Raw genomic sequence first — 21,529 nt, 5'->3', positions numbered from 1 at the left:
TTCTACCCCTTTTCTATCTTCTCAAAGGTCTAAAGCCACTGATTTTCCATCACATCTTTTCATCTTTGTTTCCACTTTACCCTCTTCATGACTCATGTTCATCACTACTTGCTCATTTTTCCAGCTTAACAAACAAAACCACGAATACCCATCCCTTGGTACCACCTCCTCCTCTAAAATTCTTCTTCCCTTTCTATCCAGGTTTCACGAAAATTGTATCTCCTCCACCTCCTCACATTTTCCAGTTCCACAAATCTGGCTACTGTTTTCACTGCTACTGAAACCCACCTTGCCATAGTTACCTATGAAGATTATGTCATTAAATACAGTGAGTTTTGTCAATTCATGTAGTGTCGGACCACATGGTATATCTCACAGTCATGACTGGTTCCTTCTCAAAATCTCTCTGCCCTTGGCTTCTCATGGCTTCTATGAGAATTTCTCACGGTTCAGGCCTGGGCCCACTTTTCCCCTATCTCAGCAATCTAAATTATTCTTTTGGCTTATATACTAATAGCACACTGACAACTCCCAAATTTTTATTGAGACCAGACTTACTTCTGTATTCTTAATTTACATATCCAACTTCCCACTTCACATTTCCACTTGGATGCTTTTATTATAAGCACCTCAAAATTAATGTGTTCAAAATATAATTCAGCTTTCTTAAAAAAAAAAAGAAAAACTGGCTTTTCTTCCCAAACTTCCTATCTCAATAAACTTACTGTACTACTAAAGTAATTAATCTGGAGGTCATTCAGTCACCTTTGATGCCTCTGTCTTAACTTTACTTCTCCATGTCCACTACAACATCTGCCTAGATCATTTCAAAGTTCTCGCTCTTACTACTACCAATATCCTTAACTTAAGCCATCATCATCTCTTTGGACAATGATAATGCCTTCTTAATCAATCTTTCCACATCTCTTCTCTCCTTATAGCAGTTCATTCTCTTGTACAGCAGAGTAATCTACCGAAAATACACAATTAACGAAGTCATCCATTTTCATGTCTTCTACTGCCCCCTAAATTTTATAAGGTCCTCCACAACCTGGCCTCTCATGTCTCACACCTGTGTTTTACACTCTAGTCAATCTGCAATTCTTCCAGTTTTTTAAAAGCACACATGCTTTCTTGCCCCTGAGGCTTTAACCATGCTATTTCTTAGAACATCCTTCCTTGCTTTCACCATCCTTTGCCTGGTATTACTTATCCTTCAGTTTTCTTCTTAGGCATCACTTCCTTAATAACTCCCCCATCATGACTGTCCCTGACACTGCCAGTACCCTGTTACGTGTTGTTGTCTAGTCTACATCTCTTTTAGTAGTCCTCACGATACTCAAATTATTTACCATCTATGTTTCCTGCTGAATAACTAGGTGTATGATCCCAAGAATCCTATTTATCTGTCACTATATGACCACGGCCAAAGCACGATGCTACAAGGCACATGGTAAGAACTTAATATTGACTGAATGATTATTCTAGTTTCTAGCCTTTACATGCTATTTCTTAAAGACTTAATTATTCAAACCCAGAGTTTATTTTGAGAATATAGGGTATTTCACCAATTAAGAGAAAAGTTCTTATTGAGTGCATATTATGCATCAGGAATTCTCCTACATAATTTAGGGAAGTGCTCCTTATACTTCATAATTACAGTATCTTTAATTGTTATTGGTATACTTTGTATACCATGGAGAAAATAAGTGTTTAATCCCAAGTGTCTGAAACAAACAAATTTATTTCAAGTCCTGATTAATTATATTAAAAATAATAAATGTAATATATAGTAGGTACAGTTTGAATATACAAATATTTCCCTTCCCCAATAACAACACTGACATTCCAAGAAAGTGTGCTTTAGTATTTTTGTGGTTTATAGTAACTCCTTAAACACCACCACATAACCCAGGTTTGAAAGGATAATGTGGGAAATAAAAATAAATATACTCATCCTTGATTTTTGAGTTTTCATTTAAAGAACCACCTAACTATAGACCTAACTTAAAATAGGTATTCCTCAAAAATGTGAAGTAAAAAGGTCAGTATAACATAATGAATTTGACTTTAATCATTAGTATAATCCTACCTCAAAAGGACAAGCTACAAAGTTGATGAAAATTCAACTGGTTATATAAAACTAACAAATGAACAAGATATGGAATTACATAAAATTGGTGGGACTTAATATGCTGGATAAACAGCTATAATGTAAGCCTTAAAATTTTGAGGTCTCTGATTATCACACAGAAAGTTGGATCTTCAGGAATCTGAAGAAGAAAGTATAAGAACAAAATATAACAGATTTAAAAACAAATTGAAGTAAGTCATGGCTGGCATGAGTGATTTAAAGTGCAAGCAAATTTGCAAGCTGCCAAGCCTGGTGAGTAAGGATGTCATAGCTGCTACTAACCTACCAGTTGCTTAAGGAATGTTAACATTTTACTAGAGTTATAATTACTATGATTTGTAGATTACTGTATATAATTATAAATAAATGCATACTATGTTTAATAACAGCTTGAAGCTTATGCTTATTATCCCAGCAGAAGAAATATTGCAGTTTTTAAACTACTTATAGGTTTTAAACTACTTAAACTACCATACCTTATTGTGGAACCCATTAGTCATATTATCAGAAGATAAGTATGTAAGATACTGCCCTGTTCTCTAGCTTATAATCTAATAGAGAAAGTAAGACATGTACACACTCATTATTACAAAATAAAAAACTAATAGCTAATTAATACCCAGAATATAAACACTACATTGCATATACTTCAGAGTGCTATAAAAATATTACTAGTTTTATATAAATATACAGACACATAGTTTCACAATATCATTTACTGTAAGTACTATAAGAATTTGGCTGATCTCAAAAAGATTTACATTAACTGCTTACAAACCTCTTCTCCTTGATGTATCTGCTCCTTTGTTCTTTCTTTCGTTTCCATAATGTATGAATAATCTTCCTTCATCTGTTCAAGTTGTGTTGCTTTCATGAAGAACTATTATCAATAACAAAAAAACGCAATTAGGAGTTTGTAAACTTCCACAGAACTGTTAAAAAGAAAAAGAAAAATTTAGTTTCTGAAAACTTTTAGATCAGTGATGTAAAAAGACATTAAAAACATAAGCAATCACACAAACACAAAAGAATACATCATATTTCAGATCAAATTGACGGAACCTACTATGCTCACATCCACATGTTCATTTGCAAAAGCTCTTAAAACCCCATGAAAGAAAACACTGCGGGGTGTGGTAATAAGCTCATTTTCACTAATTCCATTCTTTAAGAAGAACAGCTGAAAAGACTGGCATCGTTGGTCTTAGTACATCTTAAATTTTTAGAGTAAGAAATACCAAAACTCACTCAAAAGGCTACACAGAATATTTAGCAGTATAGTCAAGTATTTTGTTAGTTTTTAAAATTTTTAATAGTTTAAGATTTACAGGCACAGTGGCTCACATCAGTAATCCCAGCACTTTGGGAGGCCAAAGCAGGTGGATCACTTGAGGCCAGGATTTTGAGACCAGCCTGGCCAAACTGGTGAAACCCCATCTCCACTAAAAATACAAAAATTAGCTAGACATGGTGTCACATGCCTGTAACCCCAGCTCCTTGGGAGGCTGAGGCACGAAAATCACTTAAACCTGAGGGGTGGAGGCTGCAGTGAGCCGAGATTGCGCCACTGCACTCTATCCTGGAAGACAGAGCAAGGCTCTGTCTTAAAAAAAAAGATTTACAAGTTATTATGTATGTAGGAGCAACTGTTACCCTGTATTTCCTTAAAGATTAAGAATTAAAAGCCAAAAAGTAAAAACAAAGATTTAAAAAAATTATACTCCCATCTTACTTAACAATTTCCTAATCTAGGAAATTGAATTACTTTAAATAGATGGCTTTAAGGAAAAAAAAAAAAAAACTCAGACTCCATTATGTGAGCAAGAATATTGTTTACAATATGCCTAAAGGTATTCTTTTTAAATGGGTTTATATTTACTTTGGTGCCACTTACTTTGTATTTGTCTCCTTCATTTTTAGACTGTAAGAACTGCTTGCTCATTTCTTGTGTTAAAACAGAAACTGGATTATCCACCTCAAACAAACAAAAAGTCATTTTTGAATATTTTACTTTAATGCTTTAAAGGTAGGTAAAAACTGAAACATAGATTACAAGTGACCTATGGTGCCATCAGGAAGGCCAAGCAATAGCCAAAGGTTATAACGTTAGGATAAAAATATTAAAAAAAAGTTAGAAATGTATAATGCAGGAAAAATAATTTAAAATTTCATTATACCAACATATATGGTATAGTTAACATTCAATATTCTACCAGTACATGAGGGCACAAGCATAAGAACCCTGTGAAAAAGTGTTTTTATTATAAAGTTTTTCACTTCTTACCTGCTGTATAGAATATCACCCTCATGCCACTGGTTAATCATGGGACAGCAGAATGGGAAGAGTCCTAGCATGGTAAGGAGTCAGCCACCTCGGGTTCTTGTTTGAGCTCTGTTGCTAACTTCCTATGTAACCTTGCATAAGTCAGTTACTCCAACTAAACACAGTCCAACTCAGTTATTTCTAATGAGAATCATGACAACAAGTATTGTCTATTTTTCTTACAGAAGTTCTTCATATTATTCCTTCATGAGGATATTGTAAAACAAATGAAAATAATGAAGTCATTTCTATCTTTTGGAAACTAGTCATTGCTTGAATAAAACTATCTTTGCCTAACGTGACGGTTATTACTGAGTGTAAACCTGATTGGATTGAAGGATGCAAAGTATTGATTCTGGGTGTGTTCCCAAGGGTATTGCCAAAGGAGACTAACATTTGAGTCAGTGGGCTGGGAAAGGCAGATCCATCCTTAATCTGGATGGGCACCATCTAATTGGCTGCCACTGTGGTTAGAATATAAAGCAGGCGGAAAAAAACGTGAAAAGACTAGACTGGCCTAGCCTCCCAACCTACATCTTTCTCCAAAACTGTATGCTTCCTGCTCTCAAACATTAGACTCCAAGTTCTTCAAGTTTTGGGACTTGGACTGGCTCTCCTTGCTCCTCAGCTTGCAGACAGCCTATTGTGGGACCTTGTGATCATGTGAGTTAATATTTAAAACTCCTCTTTTTATATATATATATGTAAAATCTCCTATTAATTCTGTTCCTCTAGAGAACCCTGACTAATACACCTAACAAGTTAAGATATCAAAGTACAATTGGAAAAGTATAGAAAAAATACAACTTTTTTCAAAAAGATTCAGGGTCATTACTCAATTACTAACAAATCAGTTTACATTTTAAAAATAATCTTCATAAGGTTATTGTATAAATGAAAAACACTTTAAACCCTTCATGTTCACCGTCTACAAAATAAATATTGTGTAATTTGTTGGTATACCAATGGTTAAAACATTTCTCTTAAGTACAATGTTGGGCCTCTCTTCAAGATAATAAAAACCATTTATGTAGTTATAAACAAAACTTTACATGTGACATGTTTCTTATCATATAGACCAGACTCCATCTGCCATATATTTTTTCACAAAGCCCCCCCAGCTCTTCATTTCATACTGCATCTGACTTAATAGACCTAACGCAGTAGTAGCTCTAATAACAAACATCTTAACATCAACTTTCAATTAAAAGCTTCACCGAAGTTTATATTCATTTCTCTATATCTTTTTCATTGTTTTTGAAATGGAGTTCCTACTTGTTATACTCCTCTTGGGATTATTTAAGAATCTTGGCCAGGCACAGTGGTTCATACCTATAATCTCAGCACTTTGGGAGGCTGAGGCAGGTGGACTGCTTGAGTCCAGGAGTTCAAGACCAGCCTAGGCAACATGGTGAAACCCCGTCTCTACAAAGAGTACAAAAATTAGCCGGGTGTAATGGTACCCGCCTGTAGTACCAGCTCTCAGGAGGCTGAGGTGGAGGATCACTTGAGCCTGAGAGGTGGAGGTTGCAGGGAGTTGTGATCATGCTGCTGCATTCCAGCCTGGGCGACAGAGTGAGACCCCGTCCCAAGGCTCATGCCAGCACTTTGGGAGGCCAAGGCCGAGGTGTGAGGATCACTTGAGGCCAGGAGTTCAAGACTAGCCCGGGCTACATGGCAAAACCCAGTCTCTAAAATCAAACCAAAAAAAAAAAGAATGTTGTAGCTTTATCTGTCAGAATCCTGAAAAAAGCAAAAAGCAAAAACTGGTAAACTTCAGCAAGAGGATAAGAAACGGAGGCACAGAAGACAAACATGATCAGACACTTAAAGATATTAAATACCCCCTTCCCTCCTGGTTATGCTAGACCAACAATGTCCAAGAAAAATATACGCCAAGTCACACACAATTTTTTTTTTTTTGAGACAGGGTCTCGCTGTGTCACCCAGGCTGGAGTGCAGTGGCGTGATCTCAGCTCACTGCAACGTCTGCCTCCTGGGTTCAAACAATTCTCTCACATCAGCCTCCTGAGTAGCTGGGACTAAAGGCATGTGCCACCATGTCTGCCTAATTTTTGTGTTTTTTTGTAGAGACAGGGTTTCACCATGTTGGCCAGCCTGGTCTTGAACTCCTGACCTCAGGTGATCCACCCATCTCAGCCTCCCAAAGTGTGGGGATAACAGATGTGAGCCACTGCACCCAGACCACACAAACAATTTTAAATGTACTAGTAGCCACATTAAAAATATAGAGAAATAGGTGAAATTTAATAACATATTTTTAATCAAATATAACCAAAATATTATCATTGTAACATGTAATCAATATAAAAAACTAAGTTATTCCTTTATATTAAGTTTTCAAAATCTGCTGTGTATTTCACATTACTGCATATCTCAATTTGAGCTACCCACTCTTCAAGTCCTCCACATCTACCCGTGGCACAGCTCTAGACTTTCTGCATTTTAATCAATGAACCTGAATCTTTTGTTATGCATTAAGTAAACCATGCAAGAAAAGGACTAGGAATCTTTAAATATTTCAACAGAGAATAACATGTTTTACATTCCCCCAAGGAAGTGAGAGCTTACAGAAATAGGCTTTTTTCAATTTTCCTCATAATGAAAACTTTCTAATAAATACAGCTGTCCACAGAAGAAGGAAGAAGCCTTGGACAGAGGTGATTACCCCACCATTATCCTTTCAAGCACTTGCACAGGAAAACCTGGTGGAGATTCTACACAGGGTAAATACAGAGTACTTATACAGTATACTGAATGCCCTTCAAGATTCTCCCAACACCCATGATTCCATCAACTGTAACTTTTGGTTTTTCTGATTCTAATAAATTGTCCTGCATTCTAGTCTGAAATTTATTTGCTGTACCTGCTTTTCTCTAGATTTTAAGAATTATTTTTCCTAAACTTGTACTGTCTGATATGCAGCAGGCCCATTTGCTATGTGTGGCTTTTTCTACTTACAAAAAATACAATTAAAAATTCAATTTCTTAGTCACAATTTCAAGTTAGTCAAGAATCACATGTGGCTAGTGGTTACCCCACTGAATAGCATAGATACAGGACATTTCCACCATCACAGAAAGTTCTGTACCCTCTGTTCTAAACCAAACTGGAAAACAGACCCAGACTCCTAATTGTTCTTTTTATTTGATGGCAAGTCTTGGTGTTCTTAATTCTGTAACGAGGCAGTATTGCACAATGGATAGAACAGTAGAATGAAACAGGATGTCTGGATCCCAAATCCAGGTTCTACCAGTAACCACGTCTAGACAGCCCTAAGTATAAATTTATTTTTTGTGGCTCCCAGTTTCTCATCTACAAAACAAACAGCCTGGATTAGGTGTCTTCTAAAGGTAATTCTTGTGTAAATGTTTATAGAACTACATGTACCCTATTATCAATTAATTCAGCCAAAGTATCTTAGCAGAAAGGACTAAGCCTTGGCCCCTACAAGTGTGATCGATAGCTCCAAAATAGAGAAATGCTTTATCTTTCTAGAATAAATTTTCTTTAAGAATTTAGCAACTGTAGAAGCTAAACACTCATCCAGAAAAAAAAAAAAAAAAAAAAAAAAGAAGAGTTTAGCAACTGAGTTTAGGGAACAATGATGCTATTTTGACTAGGACAGCAAAAAGCAAAGAAACCTGACATCCTTATTAAGATAAATTTTAGCCTAGAGCAGTATAGACTAAATGCTCTTGACTGGTCTATCAAATTAAAGGTGTTATATTATGTATTGACAATCCTGTGTTGAATTAATAAATTCTTTTTTTTTTTTTTGAGATGGAGTTTCACTCTTGTTGCCCAGGCTGGAGTGCAGTGGCACAATCTTGGCTCACCGCAACCTCTGCCTCCTGGGTTCAAGTGATTCTCCTGCCTCAGCCTCCCAAGTAGCTAGGATTACGGGCGCCTGCCACCACACCCAGCTAATTTTTTTTTTTTTTTTTTGTATTTTTAGTAGAGATGGGGTTTCACCATGTTGGCCAGGCTGGTCTTGAACTCCTGACCTCAGGTGATCCACCCACCTTGGTCTCCCAAAGTGGTGGGATTACAGGTGTGAGCCACCATACCCGGCCGAATTAGTAAATTTTAAACAACTTCATTGATAATAGTTACACATATGCTTCCTGTGGTCAGTTTACTCATATGAGGCCATTTAAATTTTTTCTACACAAGTGAAATCGCACTAAAAAAATGACAAGGTGTATGAATTAATCTGAAACACAAATTCACCAATTACCTGGATGTTAAAATGATCAAGAATTGCAATCAGCTCTTCTTTCCTCGTGGAAACCACGGAGCCTAGTTATAAGAAACATATGAAATAACCAAACTGTTTCTAGGGCATAACACAGAAAAAATGTATAGTTACTTACAAAATATAAATACTAGTTAGCTTTCATTGCATCATCAAGAAAGGTACCATTGAATATGTACAAATATGAATGAACATGGCACAAGTACAGAGGAAGAAAAAGTACCCACATGCAATAATGCTGCTTATCTTGTTCCCACAGCTAAACATATTTTGCTCCTTATCTATCTCTTTTTAAAAACTAAATGCTCACCTCTTCTTTTATGTCATTTTGCACCTTTTGCTAACCATTTATTTCCACATGCTATAAAAACCCTGGTGTGATAGGAAGTCTGTAGGTGAGAACAAAATAGCACAACTTGTTTCAAATAATCCCCAATTCTGCTAATCATGCTTTTGGTGCTATAATATCCTGAGGTAAAACAACCATGTGTAACATATGCACGTGTGTGTGTGTGTGTGTGTTTGTATATATATATATATGCACACAACCAATCATGTTACAAGGAAGATAGTTTAATCAATACCAGCAGTCATCTAATTCTTTTTGAGTATTTCCTAATATTTTATAAGAAATGAAAAGAGAATCAAAACAAACCTGTTGCACTTTTAAGTTTATAAGATCGACTTCCATCTATGCTGATGTGTTGCTGTATAAGTATAGAGTTACCATACACACTGGCTTTAAAGGCATCATCTCCTCTGTTCCTCAATGTTATTGAGATATCTGCAGAGCTGAAAGAATGAGGTTGAGCTAAGTTACATGAAGATACAGTGTAATTACAATACTAGGTTGCCACAGTTTTCAAATTTTTCAAAACCACCAAATAATTTGGCCAACTCATTTGCAAATTAGCTTTACATCAACAGCTGACACTGATGGTTCGCTACAGCATAATGTTAACGATACTGTGCCTAACAAAAAAATAAAGTTGAGAATAAGTGAAGCTTCAAAAAAATAATTGACTGACTATTCTATCCATAATAGAAATAGCACATCTGCACAAAAACCATTAAGTTTCGGTTGTTTCAAGACATGTAGATAAGTTATACATTTTCCCATAAAAATCATGTAATCAAAATTATACTGCCTGACTACTGTAAGTTATATAAAGCATCATGCTTGACAGTAGGCCATTAAAGAATGATGAAGTAAGAATTATGGTAAAGTAGTTAACATTTTCAAAGGGGATTAGAATTAAGAAAGGTAATTTTAATTTTTCAATTACTTGGCAATAAAAAATAAAACCATTTGATATCAAGAAATGTTAACTAGGCAGGGCACAGTGGCTCACACCTGTAATCCCAACACTCTGGGAGGCCAAGGTGGATGGATCACTTGAGGTCAGGAGTTCGACACCAGCCTGGCCAACACGGCGAAACCCCATCTCTACAAAAAATACAAAAATTAGCCAGGCATGGTAGTGCATGCCTGTAATCCCAGCTACTCGGGAGGCTGAGCCAGGAGAATGGCTTGAACCCAGGAGGCAGAGGTTGCAGTGAGCTGAGATCGTGCCATTGCACTCCAGCCTGGGTGACAGAGAGGGACTCGGTCTCAAAAAAAAAAAAAAAGAAAAAAGAAACTAAAGCCCAAAATTTCTTAAAGCTTTACTGGCATTAAAAAGACATATTTTAAAATAGTACAATGCAGCTAAACACACATATAAAATGATGAGTATAAATCTGCCTAACCAATAGGCTCTGTTATAGTTTTTAAAGTTTTAAAGATGTTTTAGGGACTTACAGCCACGCATATTTTAAGATCTATAGGAGTAAAAAAAAAAATCTTTATTTGTGTACTCCAACTTGTGTTAAAATAAGACTTGGTAGAAAAACAAAGATGCTGACGAAGGACATTAATAAAGATATAATTTCCTTACACATAAAAGCAGATATTTTACCTGGTTCATATGAGCATCTGTCAAAATGCTAAAGTCCCTTAATATAAAAGTGTTTTAATTGGTAATTAAATGAAACCTTTAACAGAACAAACTTGCTTTTGTGAATTTGTAATCATACTCTAAAACTGTTCCCATTTGTGGGAAATGCAGGAAGAAATACTCCAGATGAGCTTCATTGTGAATTACTGCTAAGACAGTAGACACAGTGAAGTGTTTGCTCTGTTGCTCCACCATCCTTTTCTGTACAAGTGCCCTAGCAGAAAGGGCTTAGCAACGATATAATTTTCCATCCCATCCTCTTGGGATTGAGCTAAATATAGAAATTTTTTACCAACTAAGCAATCAGATTTTCTTCTTTAAAAAATCAAACTAAGAAAATGTGGTTAAAAAAATTTCAGAATTCTGTAGTTTAGTTGATATTGTACCAATGTTAATTGTATAGCTTTGATAAATGCATCTTAGTTACGTAAGATATCTACATTAAGGAAAACTGGGTGAAGGATATACAGAAAATTGTACTATCTTTGCAACATTTCTGTAAATCTACAATTATTTCAAAATAAAAAGGTTTTAAAAAATCAAATTAAGACATGATCAAGTCGAGAGATGGTGAATCCTGGGAGCTACAAAGTTATGGAGCCTCTAGACCTAGAGAAACCAATTTGGGGCATTATAGTCTGATAAAAAAATAGAAAAGTCTGAATAGAACAGATAAGCTCTTCGGAAACCACTTAGGCAGGCTAATAAAAAGACATAACATACTCACAGATACTGGCAGTGAACCAGAGGGACAGAAAACATAAGATCACTTCCTTATACACATACACCTACAGACTAGGACAGTAAGACTTATAAATGCCTGCACATGCAAAGACACACAGCAACAAAGATTAGCAAAAAATAAGAAAGTACACATACTTGAGACAGTGATGGAGAGAAACACACTCACTTACCTGTACACTTTTCACAAGGAGAGACAGGAGAGCATAGTGCACACACACAGAAGTATAGCCAATTAAGTTAGGATTGTGAGGGAGGTGCACAGAGGAGAGTTGCAGAACAAACCAAAGGGAGGGAAAGGAAGACAGAGGTCCAGAGACAAGACACACAGAGACAGCCAGAGATGCAATTAAAAGAAAGCCCCAGAGAGAGAAGTGACTCGGTTCTTACAGGGTCTCAGTCTGGTCCCTCAAGAGACCCCGCAGTATTTCCTCTCTGCAGTTTCATGAATATATATCCCTGCATCTTTATGGTAAATATCCTTTCCTAGAGCTACCTTGAATAAATTGGTGTGGTTTTTCTATAAAAACAATATTACCTAATTAAGACAGATATGCCTCAGAAAAATTACAATTAATGGGATTTTTTAAAAGCTCCCCAAGTTGATTCTAATGAACGGTTAAGGTTGAGAACCACTGAAGTATGAGGGGAAGGGCGGCTGGCCTCTGATAATGTAGCTAATGAATATTTTATTTCATTAGCTAGTGTGATTACTTGGCATTAAGTTACAGTACCTCATGAAAACATTTCTTAAATGACTACATATATTTGCTCTCTGAATTATCAAACACCTCTCTTGATTACCAAACACCTACTTTATTATCTTCATTCCTAGCTACTCCTTGTATTTAAACTATCTTTAGTACAGTGAGAACTTCAGAGGCACTGATATCCTACTGCTATATAAATTTTCTTTTCTTTTTTTTTTTTTTGAGACAGAGTCTCACTCTGTCGCCCAGGCTGGAGTGCAGTGGCATGATCTCGGCTCACTGCAATCTCTGCCTCCCAGGTTCAAATGATTCTCCTGCTTCAGCCTCCCCAATAGCTGAGATTACAGGCACCCACCACCACATCCAGCTAATTTTTGTATTTTTAGTAGAGACAGGGTTTCGCCATGTTGGCCAGGCTAGTCTTGAACTCCTGACCTCAAGTGATCCGCCCAACTCGGCCTCGAAAGTGCCAGGATTACAAGTGTGAGCCACAGTGCCTGGCCTGCTATATGAATCTAATAAATACAAGAAAGCAAAATACTTCTAAAAAATAACATTTATAAAAAAGCCTCATAATTACTGCTAAACAAACAAACAAAAAAACCACTTCTGCAGGAAGACAGAGACAACTGAGCTGGGTACTAGCTCTGCAGTCTTCCCCTTTACACTGATATGGTCTGTGCTGATGCTCAATTTGGGTCAACAGCCATAGAGCCCAATGCCTGTAAATACAGGAGAGCCTTAAGTGAAAAGAGAGACTATGAGATTTTTTTCAGAATGCAACACAAACAAGCAGTGCCACAGTAAGAATTTGGCTTCTTTCTCAACTCAGGAACAATCTATCTACACGGAAGTAACTGGCAGCAGTGCACATCAATGAGAACAAGGAATAAGAAAAGTCATATAAAAAGATGATACAACTCCTCCTTCTCTGGGTCACCAGCTCATCTGTAATAAGTTCTGTATCCCTGACTAAATAAATCAGGAACATAAGACAGGAGAATGAGTTTTTGTCCCTCTATAACCCTTGTGCGACAGCTGATGTCAAAAATTAGACTACTGCAAAGACCCCAAGGCTACTAGGGTTGGTATTAGGAAGGCCAAGGGAGGGAACAGTAAACTGTATATGTTTAAAGAGAATCTAAATAGCAAACGGCATGAGGCCTTGGGTCACTGAGAAAGGTTTTCATGTGAAGAGATACGTTAGGAGGATTCATTCAGTCCCTGTTGTCACTGCAAAGGCTTGGTGGATAATTAGAAGGATGAGTCCCAGGCAATGTCTCAAGGTTCAGTTCTCTGGCTTCTTCTAACAGTATTAGGCAAGCATCTCCAAGGAGAGTTGAAATATCCCAAGAAAGGAGGCCCACAGCCCAAGTGTCACAATCGCAAGTGTAATGTTAGAGATGGGGGAAGGGAGGGATAGAGTCCTTAGAACTATCTCAAACTTGTGCTGGACCACACTGACAACCATTCTTCAGGCAAAGTGAGACTCCTTCATAGACTTTAGATGTGCAATAGAGTAAGAGCAGAACTAAAAACCTCAACAAGCTGATTCTGCAAAAAAGTGATGACAGAATCAAGAGACTATAAAAACAAGGGAAATTTTATAAATGCCAAATGTTTTCAATGAGGAAGGGGATAGATAAGAACAATAAAGATGTGGAAAAACTCTGCTTTTAGTTAGTTTTTTAGACAGAAGACTGAGCTAAGGTTAGAGTTTCTAGCTGTCACTAACTGTTTTTTAAAATATATTTCCCCCAATTTTGTACTGGAAAAGAAAAAATAAAATATACCTATTTCACTCTACAGGCAGCCATGTCCTTAGAAGTCGGTGATTTGTTTAAGCTAGTCTTTTTTTATTAAATAGTATTCAGAGGACGGGTCTCAGAGAGAAGCTTCTACCCTGGTCTAAGTACTTCTCAAATGGGGGGAAAAAAAGTATTTAACTGAGAAAACATTTAACAGTGTATAAAAAATAATTTCTTCTTAAAGACTGTATCTGAAAATTCAACGTGCTATCTGGCCAAGTAGACTGGGTGATTGTTTGGACAGCTAAGAAATGGATAGTTAAGTATAATGAACTGTGGCTGAGTGTGGTGGCTCACACCTGTAATTCCAGCACTTTGGGAGGCCAAAGCAGGTAGATCACTTGAGCCCAGGAGTTCGAGGCCAGGCTCCTTCTCTACTAAAAATACAAAAAAAAAAAAAAAAAAAAATTAGCCAGGCATAGTGGCATGGCTGTAGTCCCAGCTACTTGGGAGGGTGAGGCATGAGAATCACTTGAACCCGGGAGGTAGAGGTTGTAGTGAGCCAAGATTGCACTACTGCACTTCAGCCTGGGTGACAGTGAGACTCTGTCTCAAAAAAAAGAATTTCTCATGGATTCTAATGACTAGTAAATAATAATAATTTAAAAAAAATTTTAAATATAATGAACTGAAATAGAGTTGATACTATTAACTTAAAGGTGTTAAAATAACTAATTTTTTGCTACAGACATCATTTTGGTTGGTGGTGAGAGGAAGACTTTGCTGGACTGGGGCCCCATGAAGTGCAGACAGAAACTATGCTGGAAATTGTTATCAAATAGTTTTTTCCCAAGGCCATAGAGCATGGGAAATAATCTTCTGTGTATCTTTTCTCCTTTTTTTTGAGTCAATTTGGAATCTTGGCTTAAGGTTAAGATTCCTAAGGCTTCTGAGGAATACATAAGAAATCTGCAGGCCTGATTCACATCCTGTCCTTGTTCTATTCTTTAGTAATAAAATAGAAAGTAAATGGATATAACACTGAGCAGAAGGAAAAGTCTACTGAATGAGAAAAAAGATATTAGTGTTAATTATGAAAGTTTCAAAAGTTCTCCGCACTGGGCATGAGAAGAAGGAATGGGAGTAGCCTCATGCTGGAAGATGTATGACAGCATTTGGGGCATTTTGCTGTTATGAAAAACAAAGATCCCTTCAGAGGTATCTGGGGTAGTATGGAAAAGAATGAAGAGATAAGCCTGAAGACAGAACAGCTAGTGGACAAAAAGCAGTGAGTCCATGATGATGCAAACTGGACAATTCACATATAGCTATGTGATGGCAACCTATGACAAAAAGAAATATAAATGTAAAGCCAAAGAGAGTAGTGATATGACTATTCACCAAGGGTCTGGGATAGACTAAAAACAGATCTGTCATTGTGGTCCTCAAATTAAACTCACTGGCAACCTACTTGGTTAAAGGGTATAAAATTAGAGTCAAAAAGTAGAATTCTTATTTTGGGACTTCTTAGAGAGCTAAAGACAGAAGTTTTGTGCAGGGACACTTTGGCTGGTCACTGATTTTGCTCTCCCTACTATCGTATCAATGTGGACTCACCGATGCTGGGTTTGGGTCAATAGTCAGGAATTAGCAAGGTTTATAAATACTTGTTAAACAGGGTACATAGATTTATCACAGCCATTTGTTTCAGCAAGTAACAGAAGCAAGATGGCCAGGCACATGGCAGTAGGTTACACAAGCTATCTGTCTTGAGAGGGTAACAGGCAACAGTGAGCCATGCCAGCAACAAGGGGTAAAAGAAAGGAATGAAAAAATAGGACACCTCTGCTCCTGTTCTGGGAAGGCACTTCATTTCCAGTCATGTCTATGTGAACTGGGAATCTAAAGTAACTGTTTTCTTACTAAAGAATTGAAAATAGATGGTAGAAAGCAAACACTTACTTCTGTCCATCTTTCACAAAACCTTTTAAAGAGGATCCTCTATTAGTAGCAACTGCTCTTCCACCAAGACCAACTATGAGAGCTGTGAGTACTGCACTCTTCCCACCTAAAGAAACAGATGTTGAAGAAATCACATTCATTAAAAGAAAAAGGAAAAAGCTGACTCCTACCATGTAATGCAAAAAGATTTATGAATGAGACTCACTTTAAAATAAAATGTTAAAATTCAACTATAATTTTCTTCCTGTGCAAAGCAACAACTTAAAAAAAATTATATACGTAAGGAAAAATTGAACTGCCATTATTAGCAAAAAAAAGTACATTTCAGGAATCAAATTTTTGCCACTAAAAAGAAAATGGTAAAAATTGTTGTGACACCTTTCCAACCTAAAACTTTCATTGTACCACCTTGGCCTATCAACCTAATAAATGAATCATCCCTCTATTTACACGTATATTATTAATTCATCTAATTTTTATGACATTCTATTGGCACAATCATTGCTCACTGTAACCTCGGACTCCTGGGCTCAGGCTATCCTCCTGCCTCAGCCTCCTCAGTAGCCGGGATTACAGGCACACATCACTATGCCCAGCTAATTTTTTTTTGTAGAGACACAGTGTTGGTATGTTGCCCAGGGTGGTCTCAAACTCCTGGTTCTCAAGCGATCCTCCTGCCTTAGCCTCTCAAAGCGCTGTGATTATAGATGTGAGCCACTGGGCCCAGCCAGAAACCACTGTTAACATCCCTCAAAAGTAAGCTCCATGTGGACAGGAATATTGTCTCTTTCATTCAATACTGTATCCCTAATATTAGCACATAATAAGTACTTGCATTATTTGTTGAATGAATGAACTTAAGTAGAAAAAAATCAGCAAAGTCATATACATGTTTTTATATAATATTTTGATAATTATTATTTGTAACTTGAATATTATTCATTTTCTAGCTCTTTGAGAAGTGTACTTCTTTATACCCTAACAGATCTAAAATATTACAAGCTGAGGGCTAGGTATGGTGGCTCATACCTGTAATCCCAGCGTTTTGGGAGGCTGAGGTGGGAGGCTCATCTGAGACCAGAGAGCAACAGAGAAACACCTGGTCACTACAAAAAAATAAAATTAAGCAGGCAGGCTGGGCACAGTGGTTCACGCCTGTAATCACAGCACTTCGGGAGGCCAAGGCAGGTGGATCACTTGAGGCCAGGGGTTCGAGACTAGTCTGGCCAACATAGTAAAACCCCATTTCTACTAAAAATACAAAAAGTAGCTGGGAGTGGTGGTGCACACTTGTAATCCCAGCCATTTGGGAGGCTAAGGTGGGAGGATTACTTGAACCTGGGAGGTAGAGGTTACAGTGAGCCAAGATAGCACCACTGCACTCCAGCCTGGGCAATAAAGCAAGACTCTGTCTCAAAAAAATAAATAAATAAATTAGGAAGGCATAGTGGCATGTGCCTGTGGTCCTAGCTACCTTCAAAGCTGAGGTGAGAGGATAGCTTGAGCCCAGGAGTTCAAGGCTGCAATGAGCTATGATCACACCAGTGTAGTCCAGCCTGGGTGACCCGGAGAGAGAGATCCTTTCTCTTTAAACACACACACACACACACACACACACACACACACACACACACACCCCCCCCCCCCGGAGAGAGAGATCCTTTCTCTTTAAACACACACACACACACACACACACACACACACACAGAGAGAAAGAGAATATGGTAACCATTTTCTGAACTCCATTCAACCAATCCAATCAACTATTATTAGCTCATTATCTTCCGCAAAGTAACACAAAGTAACTAATGCACACCACTGATTAACCCAATTTATTTCCTGGAATGCCTTTAAAGTTCCTATTCTAACTCTCTTTTCTTCATTACCAAATGCACTGCCTCCACTATTTGCATTATTTTCTCTTCTATTAGGTTTTATTAATAAAAATCATTGTTTCAAAAGTTAAAAGACCTAACTTCAGAACCCATCAGTATTTATTTCTTGTCCCATGTGACCCCTCTAAAACAGTGATCCCCTTGTCCATCTGTTTCTCCTAGAGACACTTTCTTCCTGACTGAATGATAAAGTAAGAAAAACAACAAAAGGGACTGCAGAGCTACACATAACCTAGCTTCCTATTCTAGCATCGTCACCAGTTGGTAGACTCTGGTAAGCCTCCTCTCCCTGTGTACCTTCTTAGCCCAGCAGCCAACACCTCATTCTTGGTGGGCCTACCACAGATCTGCCCAGAAACTTTCTGCCTTCTGTATTTTTCCCCTTCTAATCCATTGTCCACAATGTGGTCAGTTTGTTTCAAGAATTGTGGCCATGCCATTCCTTTACTCAAAAACTTTAATTGTGGCCGGGCGCAGTGGCTCACACCTGTTAATCCCAGCACTCTGCCAAGCCGAGGTGGGCGGATCACTTGAGCTCAGGAGTTTGAGATCAGCCTGGCCAACATGGTGAAACCCCGTCTCTACTAAAAATACAAAAATTAGCCAGGCATGAAGGCACGCTAATCCCAGTTACTCACAAGGCTGAAACAGGAGAATCGCTTGAACCTGGGAGGCAGAGGTTGCATTGAGCCAAGATCGCACCACTGCACTCCAACCTGGGTGATAGAGGGAGACGCTGTCTCAAAAACAAACAAACAAACAAACAAACAAAAAAACCCCCAAACCACCAAACAACAAACAAAACTCTAATTGGTTCCCCACTGTCTTCAAAATAAAACTTCAAACTCTTTAACATGACATTCAAGATCCTCAACAATATTGCCTAGAGCATGACTCTCCACAGTCAGCTTCTGCCTCTCTCCACTGTCCACCATACAATAAACCATATAAGGTTATTCACCAGTTCCTATACACATCTACCTCTACTCCTCCAAACCTTAGCTAATGAGCAATCTTTGCCTGGAACATCTCAGCTTCTTCTTGCCAATAAGACCTAAATAATCGGTAATTTTCATTCAAGAACTGGAACAAATAACACCTCCTCTTAAAGCATTTATTGGCCACCTGGTGAGAATTACTTTTATGTTTGGATTGCCAAGTCACTTCAGTTGTGCTCTTACAATGTTTAGTAAGGCAAGACACAAGCCTGCCTCAATTGCAATGAGGATCGCTTGTCTACCCTTCTATGGTACAGATTCCAAGATAAATAGATTAAAAACATAAGCAGGAAATGTTTATCCCTATTGCTTAAGTAATGTACCTAGAGTTAACTCAGTATTTTCTTTAAGTGTACACTGGCAGCAAATACCAAGAATATTCACAACCACAAGTTATACATCTATAGAAAAAATACTTATTAGCACTAATAGTCACCTATTTCAAAAAGTTAATGTACTCTAATCTCAAAGTACTGCTCAAAGTCAAACGAGAAGGGAAAAAAACACTTACTTCCATTGTTGCCAACAACAAAGTTGACATTAGAACCAAACTTAAAAGGTCCAAGCATTGAATGACACATGAAGTTTTTTAGGTGAATACTCTCTATTATTCCAACTTCTGCTGCAGTCTATTAATAAAAAACAATGGGAGAAAATGGTCAATCTAATTCACTCATTATAACCATTCAAGCATTGTTGGCATCAGAAAGACTAGCACCATCACCAATGAAAAAATTTACAGAAAGTGAATAATGGTAACTTCAATGAATAAGATGAAATTAAATGGGAACCTTCTATGAGTCAGTACTCATTTTAAAATCTTTAAAGGATTTAAAAGTGTTATCACCAGGTTTCTTAATATTGGCAATGACACTTTGGGTCTGATAATTTTTTGTTAGTGGGGGGGGTTTGTCTTGTGCATTGCAGAATGTTTAGTGGCATCCCCAGCCTCTACCCACTAGATGCCGGCAACACATACCTGCCCCTAAGTTGTGACAACCAAAAATATGTCCAGACATTGCTAAATGTCCCTGGGGGGCGCAAAAGGGAGAGAGAAGAATCCCCTTTGTTGAGAACTGCTATCCCAATTGGCATAGTAAAACTTCCTATATACTTTATTTAGAATACCTCTGAAAGATGACGATCCAGCCATGCATTCAACACTGAATTCACTATCTGACATTCACTATTTCAATTCAAAGAGCAGAGTACATGTTCTTAAAAAGTAAAGCCTACTCTTCTTGTGACTTTGTCACTTATTATGGCAACTGTGTGACTTCTGGCAATGTATAAAGAATGTAGTTTCCAAGTAGGTAAAACAGGAATAATATTTCCTATACTAGAAATATTATATCAGCATTAAGTTAGATAAGGTTTACAAATGGTTTAACCAAGAGTTTGGCAAATGGTAGTCACTTGCACTTTGTAGTTATCTAAGTACCAGAACAAATCAGCCTTATTTTATCAGGTCTTCTAATTTTTTTGAAGACCATTTTCAAGTCTCCAGGTATTTTAAAGATTTCTTTAAAAACTCCCTGGCTCTCTTCTTCTGGACATACGTCTTATTAAACAGTAGAAAACATTTACATCCTTGTATGAGTAGAACACTGGAAATCATGGTTGACGAATTTTTAAAATATTTTTATTTTTAAATAATAACAGATTCACGTGCAATCCTTAATGAGATCCTGTGTACCCTTTACTCAGTTTCCGCCCATTGTAACATCTTGCAGAGCTAAAGGACAATATCACAACCAAGATACTGACATTGACATAGTCAAAATACAGAATATTTCCATCATCACCAGGATCCCACATGTTGCCCTTTTATAGTCACATCCACATCCCACCTTAACCCCTGATCCACAATCTGTTCATTTCTATTAACTTTGCTCTTTCTAAAATGTTAAATAAATGGAAACAGACAAAATGTAGCCTCCTGTGACTGGCTTTTTCCACTCAGCCTAATTCTCTGTTGTTGCCTATATCGGTAGTTCGCTCCTTTTTATTGTTAAGCTATATTTTATGGTACAGATGTACCAAGGTATATTTACTAGTTCCTTTGCCTTTTCACCTAAATTTTAGAATAAAATATATACCTACAAAATATCTTGCTGAGGTTTTAATAGAACTGCATTTAAATTTACATATCATTTTGGTGGAGAATTGACATAATTTCTATATTGAGCTGTCTAATCCATGAGTAAGTATGTGTCTCCATTTATTCAGGTATTCTTTGATTCCCTTCATCAGCACAATATAATTTTCACCATATTAGTCCTGTACATATTTTGCTAGCTTTAGACCTAACTAAGTATTTCATTTTTTAATACTTAATTTTCTAAGAGTAGTTTTAGGTTCACAGCAAAATTGAGAGGAAGATACAAAAATATCCTATATGCCCCCTACCCCCACACATGCATAGTCTCCCTCATTATCAACATCCACCATCAGCGTGGTACATGTGTTACAGATGATGAACCCACACTAACACATCATTATCAACCCAAGTCCACAGTCTGTACTAGGGTTCACTCGATATTATTGTACATTCTATAGATTTGAACAAATTTATAATGACGTTTCCACCATTTTAGTATAGTACAGAGTTATTTTTACTGCGCTAAAAATCCGGTGCTCAACCTATTCATCCCTCCCTTTCCTCAACCCCTAGCAACCAAGCACTGATTTTTAACTCTCCATAGTTATGCCTTTTTCAGAATGTCATATAGTTGGAATCAT

The 21,529-nt window shown here is 37.2% G+C and overlaps 1 protein-coding gene across 5 annotated transcripts in view; it reads right to left on the bottom strand.

Annotated features, from left to right (window-relative positions):
* The window catches only part of SMC6 (structural maintenance of chromosomes 6), an 88,721-nt gene that overhangs the window by 57,169 nt on the left and 10,023 nt on the right, over positions 1 to 21,529 (bottom strand). For 3 of the 5 annotated variants that reach the window (XM_063696045.1, XM_063696046.1, XM_055378753.2), the window contains exons 3-8: positions 19,299 to 19,416; positions 15,895 to 16,000; positions 9,392 to 9,528; positions 8,719 to 8,780; positions 4,029 to 4,109; positions 2,913 to 3,014 (exon numbers count right to left, since the gene is read on the bottom strand). In XM_063696045.1, coding sequence (XP_063552115.1) covers positions 2,913 to 3,014; positions 4,029 to 4,109; positions 8,719 to 8,780; positions 9,392 to 9,528; positions 15,895 to 16,000; positions 19,299 to 19,416 — 606 coding nt within the window. Of the gene's footprint in view, positions 1 to 2,912; positions 3,015 to 4,028; positions 4,110 to 8,718; positions 8,781 to 9,391; positions 9,529 to 15,894; positions 16,001 to 18,427; positions 18,506 to 19,298; positions 19,417 to 21,529 lie in introns of those variants that run through there. The other 2 variants (XM_055378755.2, XM_055378754.2) reach the window with 2 other exon arrangements.

Source organism: Gorilla gorilla, chromosome 12 (assembly GCF_029281585.2).
Source record: "Gorilla gorilla gorilla isolate KB3781 chromosome 12, NHGRI_mGorGor1-v2.1_pri, whole genome shotgun sequence".
NCBI classification, from domain to species: domain Eukaryota; kingdom Metazoa; phylum Chordata; class Mammalia; order Primates; family Hominidae; genus Gorilla; species Gorilla gorilla.
This window is presented reverse-complemented; position numbering and strand designations above follow the sequence as displayed.